This window comes from Sander vitreus, chromosome 17 (assembly GCF_031162955.1).
Source record: "Sander vitreus isolate 19-12246 chromosome 17, sanVit1, whole genome shotgun sequence".
NCBI classification, from domain to species: domain Eukaryota; kingdom Metazoa; phylum Chordata; class Actinopteri; order Perciformes; family Percidae; genus Sander; species Sander vitreus.
In genome coordinates this window covers 23,368,118-23,378,116 of record NC_135871.1, presented here as the reverse complement: position 1 = coordinate 23,378,116, position 9,999 = coordinate 23,368,118, and the positions used below count along the sequence as shown (strand labels likewise).

At 42.5% G+C, this 9,999-nt stretch overlaps 1 protein-coding gene across 1 annotated transcript; it reads left to right on the top strand.

Moving 5' to 3' along the window:
* The first annotated feature begins 615 nt into the window (after positions 1–615).
* LOC144532435 (arylsulfatase I) lies at positions 616–3,965 on the top strand. The gene is made up of 3 exons (XM_078273196.1): positions 616–970; positions 1,763–2,095; positions 2,190–3,965. Exons 1-3 carry the CDS (start codon positions 666–668, stop codon positions 3,271–3,273), a joined length of 1,722 nt encoding a protein of 573 aa, XP_078129322.1. The 5' UTR covers positions 616–665; the 3' UTR covers positions 3,274–3,965.
* Positions 3,966–9,999: the final 6,034 nt, after the last annotated feature.

The window sequence follows — 9,999 nt, the reverse complement described above, 5'->3', positions numbered from 1 at the left end:
GGGGTCACATTGAAGTTTTACACACAAAAGACACAAAGCTCTTCTGCTATACTGACAGGGAAATTGAGAGCAAGTCAAGTCTCTTCATGTATAGGTTTGACTGATGTGTTTGCTGTTTTGCTTTCTGAATGTGGGTGTGTGTGTGTGTGTGTGTGTGTGTGTGTGTGTGTGTGTGTGTGTGTGTGTGTGTGTGTGTGTGTGTGTGTGTGTCTGTGTCTGTGTCTGTGTTTATGCATGTATTTCAGTTGCCCAGGTCTTCCCAGCCATCGTATGAGGCGCCTGAAAATACAGAGGAATGTAGCAAGGTACTGCAAAGAGAGAAGCCTCTCTCTCTCCCACACACACACACACACACACACACACACACACACACACACACACACACACACACACACACACACTTCTATGAACTTCTTAGAGACAGCAGTTTTTCTCCACCCACCATAGCAGCTGGTCTCAGCTCAACCCCCATCTCACAAAACCAAGAATAAGCCCCAGAAAAAGACGACAACTCATACTTAATGGGCAGATGAGACTTTCGGACAAGCTCCTTGGGCACACAGATCTGCCCATTTTTCTGCAGACGTGATCTGGCTTGAGATTAATTGACTGCAGACTAAGCAGAAAAGAAAATACAAACATCTGACTTTAGTAGATAGCTGGAAATGAGGGGCGGTATCTTGTTTGTGTTTTTCTTGGTGATTGGGGTGACCTTGCTCAGTTGCCTTTCCTGCCTGGGTGAACATGAGTCTATGGATGACAGTTTTGGCACAGAGAAGGTGAAAAGGTTCAGGCCCACACACATTATCTTTATCATGGTGGATGACCAGGGTTACGGAGACATTGGCTACCATGGCTCAGACATCCACACTCCTGTGTTGGATCAGCTGGCGGCAGAGGGGGTCAAACTCGAAAATTATTACGTCCAGCCTATCTGCTCACCCTCTCGCAGTCAACTCATGACAGGGCGGTAAGTAATTTCTTTATCGTTGCATAATTGTGAAAATTCAGTTACTGCATCTGTTCTCATATAATATAATTATGCATAGGCTTTATTGGCTTTTTGTCTTTTGCTAACATCTCTAATCAGTGATGGGGCAGCTTTCATTACAAAAAAGGCCATAAAATAAAAGTACCACAAGTACTGCCAAGATCAAGTACTAAATTATTTATCTTATCTAATCACTAGAACAAAATATACCCATATTCTAAGTTATAGATGGATATAAAAGAAACAAAGAGATAACTCCCATTATACTGGAATAAAATCCTGTCTGAGACTTAAAAATACAATGTGTTTGATCATGATACTGGCTACAAAAATGATCCGTGTTGTATTGACTTTTCAGTGTGTATATTGCTGGAGAGGTATGTCACAGACAGCTGTCTCACATCATAGCAATTTTAAAACTGAAATGCTACAATTCATCTAATCTGTATGATCCTCAATAAAACACACTGTAAATATATGTATATCCAAGTCTGTTCTGTTGTTTGATACTGAATTTTTATCATTCATTCATATAACTGGCCACATATTTTCAGTGCAGATTAAAGAGTTTTCTGGTAGAAATGTTGCAGGTTGAAAGTAGGTGCAACAAAAAAGTAACTAAACAGCTCCTCATCACAAAACAATTCTATAAAATCACTGAACATCTCGATGTGTAACAGTGTGAGAGTATCCAAGGTTGCAATATTTCTTACTCCATCAGTGAAATTTCCCATTATTGTGTTACATCTTATTAATACACTATCTTGCCAGCTACCAAATTCACACTGGACTCCAGCATTCAATCATCCGATCACGTCAACCGCTCTGCCTGCCCCCGGGCATCCCTACACTACCAGAGCGTCTGGTTGAAGCTGGTTACGCCACACACATGGTGGGAAAATGGCACCTGGGTTTCTGCAGGCCAAGCTGCCTACCCACAGGACGTGGCTTTCACAGTTTCCTGGGCACACTGACTGGCAGTGGGGACCACTTCTCCTATCGGAGCTGTGACGGGGCTGAAGCTTGTGGATTTGACCTGCATGATGGAGACAGGCCTGCCTGGGAGATGGCCGGCAACTACTCCACTCTGCTGTACATAGAGAGGTGAGCATCCAGGTATAAATTAAATTAAACAGATTCACACATACAGAGACAAAAAGTCCTTAAAACCCCTTCTATTTCCTCTCTGTTCAACCAGAGTGAAGCAGATCCTGAGGAGCCATGACCCCCATAAACCACTCTTCCTCTATCTGTCCCTTCAGGCCGCCCATACACCCTTGCAGGTACCAGACCATTTTTTGCACCGCTATGATTCCCAGGGGAATCGTGTCAGGCGCCACTACGCAGCCATGCTGAGCTGCCTGGATGATGGGGTCGGACAAGTTGTCCAGGAACTGAGGACTAGTGGGCTCTATCAAAACTCCATACTGATCTACTCATCTGATAACGGTGGGCAGCCGCTCTCTGGGGGAAGCAACTGGCCGCTGAGAGGTGGCAAAGGGACCTACTGGGAAGGGGGCATCCGGGCTGTGGCCTTTGTCCATAGTCCCCTCCTGAAGAAGAAGGGTGTAGTCAGCAGAGCAATGATCCATGTTTCTGACTGGTATCCCACATTATTGGGGCTGGCCGGGGCCCCACAGTCCTACCGTGGCCTTGATGGTCACGATGTGTGGGGGACCATCAGTGAGGGCCTACCCTGTCCTCGTACTGAAATCCTTTTCAACATTGACCCAGTCTCCAGGAAGCCTGGGGAGCCATATGACAAGGCGTTGGTACTCAACGGCTTTGGGATCTGGGACACAGCCGTAAGGGCAGCAATAAGGGCTGGGGACTGGAAGCTACTGACAGGAAATGTGGGTGACGGGGACTGGATACCCCCACAGGCTCTTCCCGGTGGTCCAGAACGGTGGCAGAAACTTGAGAAGGGGCGCAGTGAGCTGGGGAAGTCAGTTTGGCTGTTTAATGTCACCTCTGACCCCTACGAGAGGTCAGACCTGGCAGAAGCTCGTCCAGAGGTAGTGAAGCATCTGCTGACAAGGCTGGCAGAGTACAACCAGACAGCTGTGATGCCCAGGAATCCACCAGATGATCCTATGGCTGACCCTGAGCTCCATGGAGGGGTGTGGAGTCCCTGGCTGGGCCTGGAGGGACAGGAGGGGGATAATGGAGGGGAGGATGGCAGGAAAGAAAGGATGAAGATTAAGCACTGCAAAGTATGCAAATTAAAAGCCCTGTTTAAGAAGGTGGGCTCACGCCTGCAGAGGAACACCCTGTTTTTCTAAATGTCTCATCTAGCAAAATTGATTACACTAAAGGGTTCAGTATGCTTCAAATGAATTAGGTTGTACATGTGTTGTCTAAGCATATGAAGGCAAAACTGTTAATACCTGTTCCTAATGGCCACGCTCAAAGTCGGGGCAAAAATCCTGTGGTGAGATGCAATGAATCATACAAATGCGGACAACGGCACACAGTCGTATATAGTCTCTCCTCAAAGGCATTCAGTGTGTGCACATGAAAAGTGGCAGAAGTAGTTGTGTGAAGAATGAAAAAAGAATCCTGCATACTTTTTCACCTCCAGACAACTGGTCATTCACTGTGTAAGATGGCGAGGACTTAATTTGAAGCATACTGACACCTTTACCAGAGGGAAGTTAAAAGGAAAAGGAGATGGAGACAAACAAAAATACAGACAAGCAGGCAGGTCAGATAGAGGAAGATAAAGCCACAATCAAATACTGAAGGTCGGCAGATAAACAGGCAGCATGATAGAAAAGCAGAAAGGGCTGCGCGGCTGGCTAAGCAAGCTGACTCACACTGTCCTGCAGCCTAACTGCAGCAGGGTGACTTTGGGCCGTCATTGGACTGCGTAGGGAGCAATCTGTGTGTCATTGTGCATGTATGCCTGTATTTGTGAATAGTTTGACTGCAGATAGAGCGCATGCATGTGGAAGTAAGGCCTGAAGAGATGGAAAGAGGACCTCTCGATGTCTCATCTCCTAATCATCCAAGAGAACCCTTCAAGGATGACACAAAGACACCCTCGTTCTTTCGTTAAGGGGTTATACAGATTCACTTCTTTTCATACTATAGCACACTCTTCTGCCTTTGAAAGCCCTTTGACCACCACACAATGTCCAGTGCTAACCATAATGAAACCAACTAATAGCTAATGCTGGCAGTCTTTTCTGGACTTTTAAATGTTAAATAACTCATGTACTGTGTTATGGATGCTTGAAATCTAATTCAAATGATCTAAATAAAAAAATTAATGCAAAAAGATCAATCTTAGCATCTCATGACTTCACACAAAGTCATGGACCAAATCTGTTGCTGTTTTGTGGCACTAAAAGGCAGCTTAATTTGTATACGTAATGTGGTACTGGTTATAGGGAAAATAAAGAAAGAGTGTGAAATTGGTACACTTCTACATAATAAGTTCAAATGAATAGCTGGTGTAACTTTGAGAGTATTTCAGTCAGTGGTCAGCAGGTCCCCTGAACAGTTCTTTCTCCAGATTTCTAGGAAAATGTACATATTTCATATCACGTACATGGTGGGTGCTTGTTATGGTACCCCTGTGAAAAATGTACTTTTCATTCCAAAAATGTGCCTCTGTATCTGCATGCATGTATTGCGGGATGTCGGAAGATCAAGCCTATCATCAGACGAGAAGGTCAATATGGACAATTCTGCAAAATGCTGGATTAAGTTCAATGACAACGTTAATTAAATTCTCACTTTCTGCAATATCTGCACATGGCAACTGCATTATGGTTAAGGTTAGGGGGAAATGTTATAGGAGTGCAATGATAAATCAGTGGGGTACACTTTTAAGGTTAGGGAAACTTTATGACGAATTGCAGGTCTGTGACAGGATGCAAACTCAGAGAAGTTAGATGTGCTTTATGGCCATCCACCCCCCCTCCAATTCACAACATACAAGGCACACTACTTCCTGTGTTGGCACTGAACATTGGCAATGGACCTACCTCGTGAGGTGCAGAATCATCGAATATGGATGTAATTCCTACTATAAGGATACTGGGCTGAGGAAGCCATAGTTTAGGCCATCTGATTAGGCACAGTATGATGTGTCTGCCTGCCCTGCTGGTGAAGTTGCTGCTGTGCTACTGATCTGTATCTTAATAGGAATGAATCATAGGTGATGCTGCTTAGTCTAATACAACATGTACCACAGTAAACAGCTTCAACATTAATAGGTACTGAGTGCAGCAGTACATTCCTTGACCCCAGCCTTTAGCTGTGTATCTTAATCTGAGTGTGTGGATGTTGACATGCATCTGTGTGTGTCAGCAGCAATCCCACACACAGTAGCAACAGAGCTGTATATTTCTCCTTAGTTGTCTGATAATGGATATTAACTCTCCTTCACTATTTCTTCCCCATTTTGCCTCCTCCTACCTCCCTGTCACCCTCCCTCCTTTTATTCCTCAGCTCTTTGCTCATTCCCTCTGCCCCCCCGCCCTGTCTTTCTTTCTCATTTTGGTCCTCGTCCTACCCACTTGTTTGTGCTCATTTGCAAGATCAAGTTAGAAGCATTAGCGATGTTTTTGCTCAGAGCTCTGTGGCATTCAGTTAAATAAAAAGAGGAGGCTGCAGGGGGCTGTCATGTCTGAAGTGCTGGTAGATCTGATTAAAATATCTTGTTTAGTGAAATAGCCTCACTGCATACATAACACAATAGTTATACTAAGAATAAAGAGAGAGTTGGAAAATCTTTAAGTTATGATAAGGCTTTTATTATTGTCAACAAATTCCATTAAAGGACCAAAATGCATTACATTATCTCTCAATACTTGACTGACTGCCCTACTGTCTGTGGCTCTTAGGGACTAGATTTATGCTCAAATTTGGTGAGCTAATGAGTATTTACAGCACAAGGACAGTGTGTGTGGGATCGACTCAAAACAAACCACGATGTTCATCGTAATGAAGAAGCATGTTACCCAGTGCAACTGTGTGGATCATCGATGTGTTTTTAATAGTTTTGGACAACAATGGTACAATGAGAAACTCAATCTGTCATTTTAAATTTACAATGTGTAACAATCTATCAAATTTGCAATCAGAAAAGAGAGGGGCTGGTGGTTAGGAATATACTTTGTGGATTTGTGTGTCACTGTTTAGCAAAGAGTTTGTATCTGTGAGTCTGCAAGGATGTGTGTACCTGAGTGCATTGGTGCAAGATAACAGCTTAAGTATTATTAATGGGTACAGCATGTGCGGTCGGAAGTAGACAACATAGAAATCACATTAGAAACTACTTTAAATTTACTGGCTCACAATTACAAAGGATGTGCAAAGATTCATTGCAAACTTGTATAGTAACAGTAGTTGTTTCTTTTGTCATGCACATATAGTACAACTTTATGGATGGAAATGTCTGTTGATTGGTCGGTCAACTTTGGTCCAGAATTAATTATCTCAACTACTAGTCGATGGATTGGATTGATGGATTGATGAAACTTTGTACAGACATTCATGGTGCCCAGAGGATGAATCCTACTGACTTTGGTGACCCCTGACTTTTCATGTACCACCATCATCAGGACAACATTATTTCAATTTGTCCAGTACATAATAAATGCAAAACTAATGGCATTCCCATAAGCCTCAGCTGTACATTGTGTTTAGTGCTAACTTGCAAATGTAAATGTTATGTATTAGCATGCTATCACTCCAAATTAAGTAAACATACCTGCTTAACATCAGCATGTTAGCAAGTTCCTATGACGTGTTGTCAGATCACGTCAGAAATGAAAAGTTTTTTACTTCTGATCCAAAAGGCCACACCATGGTGTTAAAAACGGGTTGGGATGTTGTTTAAGTATGCGGACAATGGCGCACATTTTCAGAAAGTCTACCCTGGAAGGCAGTCATAGTGTTGCACTTGGTTGTTCACGTGAAAATTGACAGAAAAACTTATGTAACAAATGAAATAGAAGTTCAAACCCTGGCAACGTTCTAACCCACACAGAGCTGTGAAACCCCTGTGTCATGTAGATGTGAATGTTGGCTTGTCGGGTTTGGAAAGTTACAGAAATTGCACACAGCACTCCCCAAATCCAACATCGGAAAGGTGTTTGCTATTCGAATATCTGTCAAGCAGTTCTGACGGAGTCGACTGGTGCCTCACAGAGCCGCTAGCATGGATGTAGGCTCTTAGTCTTATTTATCCCTCTCTAAAGACACAGTATTGCTCTAGCAATTCAAGAGCTGTTTCACAAATACCAGGAGAAACTCAAACAATTTCTGTGACCTCCACCTTTTTGAGAAGTACTGGAAATCAAACGACTGGTGGCTTTCTATTCTCAAAGAATATCCATCTACACAGAGTTAATGACTTCCATGACATCACTCCAAGGAGCATTGAAGCTAGGCACTTTGTTCACCTCCTCTATATGTGTGCATGCAACAAACACACACGGAGAAAACCTCACATCATCAGAACTAGACCTCAGTGATGAGATTTGATGAGACTGCTTTGGGTTAACAGTAGGAATGTTGCTCAGAGAGCCTCAGAGTCCCATACATGTGAGAAACTGGTGAAGACAATCGTTAGATGCCCACACATCTGATTCCAAGTATACTGTGATGGCCCGCAGAAATAAGGCACCGTCACAAGATATAAATCACAGAGGAGGTGTCTCACACACACACACACACACACACACACACACACACACACACACACACACACACACACACACACACACACACATTGACACACAATGCTATCCAGTACGTGGGAAGGAGCTGTCATATCCACTGTTGGGTAATCAGTTGAAGGCAAGGCTAACTTCAGATCTTAAGATTCTTTGGTGAAGTCGTGAAGTTAAACACAATAGGCTCATGAAATAAATATAACTTTTTAGTTCCTTGAGATGGACACTGTGTTCTAGATAAGGCACACTTAAGTAAATGCAGCCCTTTCTTTACACTAATTCAGTGAGACAGAGTGGTATCAACGACTCGATAAGATGACGTTCTCTATTTTCTTGCACTGTAAATTGCAGCCTATTACGCGCTGAAATAGCCCTGATGTGCTATTAAATACTTATTTGCGACAATTTGACAGTTTAGTAATTGACAAAGAAAGGTAAGAGATCCCCTCTAATGTACTGTACATGACATACTGTTCCCAAAGTTACCCTCTTGAAACCTGAAAAGAGATTTACTGAGTGTCATCCAATCAGTCTCAGTGTAGCGCAGCAGCATATATGAGGTTTTGACCTCTGGGTGTTGTGTTGAGGAATGATAGTGGTCACTCCCTGAGATACACATGCAGGTACATGTACACTTTTTTTCCCGTTTTTCACTTTACATCTCCTGTATTACTCCCTAACTAGCTTCTTCCTCCCAAGGTCTACCTCATCAGGGGTTTCATGGGGTTACACGATAAGTCTGAGTGGTTGCAAGATTATTAACAGTAAGGCAAAAGAAAAATTTCCTCAGTCACACAAAATTATATTCACTTTTTCTAATCTTTGCTTTTTTTCTGTAATACTGTTTCCATTGTTAGGCTTCTAACAATTAGTCTACTTAAATAAAACAATCCAGTTAGAGGGGAAACCACTTTTTGGTGAAATTGCTCAGAACTCATAGGGATATGCAACTTGCAAGTACACACTTCTTCATTTTGTTCAAGCCTGAAAGGTTTAGAATGGCTGCTCTATTCCATTGTTACCACCCACCCTTCAACCTGCCACTGCATAGCCTGTCCAAGACTCGTCTGACAGGCACATCACCAAGAAACACAGCAATTCAGCAATTAATACGACAGTACCTCTGCACCCTCACTAATTAAGCTTTCATATCAGAGCGGCTCTCTGTAATTATGGCAGAAACTGGTCACACTGCTCCTGTGCTCACTGCAAACACTCATTAGTCGCCAGTAATGCTCTCTAAACACTGTTGTAGATGTACACTCACAGTTCAGAAGCGAGGCAGAGAGAAAAGAAGAGATTGAGAGTTTGCATTTACACATATTTACACATACTGAACATGTTAAAGGCATTGTTCTGTTTTATTTAGCAAATAGCTAGAAAAGTCTCTAAGTGTTTATCTGTTTTACCTCTTAGTACTATTGCACATGTCATCTTTCAGTAATGCTGGCAACAGGATCAAAATGCAGACCCACAGGCAGAGAGGGACGGTTTTAAGGGCAAGGTTTCATACTTGAACAGACAAGCAGACAGAAATAGCCTGTTTTTTGGGAAATAATTTTATTTACAATTAATTTCCTACTAAAAAAGATACTAGAATTGAATCAGTCAAATACAATACATGGTCTGTTTGATCATATACTGTTTTTTAAACTAACATGAATGAGAAGTCCTTAAACCTGCAGACTTGTTTGGCAACTTGGGGCTGTGGAAATAAGCAGTACAGACCACGGAAATATGATCAACTTAAATTAAGTTGGCATGAGGAACTTTAAAAAAAACAAAACAAAAAAAAAACAGTTGCTTATTTACTTGTCCCACAGTCATGTTTCTGTTGACCTGTTGAATTCAAGCCCAATTTTTACTCTTTTTTTTGGTCACCACCAGCACCTGAGGGAAATATCTGTCTCTTCAGCTGCTAATTGCTCCACTATGTTCACCAGCTAGTTTCTAACTTAGTCGGCAGTTTGATGTTGGCCAGGTAGTGTACAGTTTTTAAAACGGAAACAATGCTGATGAGAGCAGTGCGCCTGAAACCGCAACAGTGAGGGGGCTGTGAAACCAGAGAGTGAGCTAAAAGACACCCTGTAGAGAATAGAACAGTAGAGTTTGTCCCTGGTGACACCTTTTTGTCATTTGACCCATTGTCAAATAAGAACATTGACGAGAGCAGCTTTTAAAGTGCTCAGAAGACATCTGTGGAGGAAGATGATGTGATACGACCAAAATGACCAGAAAGTACTTCTTCTTTTTTTTTTTATCTTATAGGACTACAGAAACATAAAAGTGTCTCAAATCCTATGCAGATGATCGAATCAA

What these genes read in the sequence shown, in the direction of transcription:
- LOC144532435 (XM_078273196.1), top strand. Translation starts at nt 666, where the DNA reads ATGAGGGGCGGTATCTTGTTTGTGTTTTTCTTGGTGATTGGGGTGACC. An exon ending in AGTCAACTCATGACAGGGCG is followed by an intron (nt 971 to 1,762) that starts GTAAGTAATTTC and finishes CTATCTTGCCAG; the next exon opens with CTACCAAATTCACACTGGAC. An exon ending in ACTCTGCTGTACATAGAGAG is followed by an intron (nt 2,096 to 2,189) that starts GTGAGCATCCAG and finishes CTGTTCAACCAG; the next exon opens with AGTGAAGCAGATCCTGAGGA.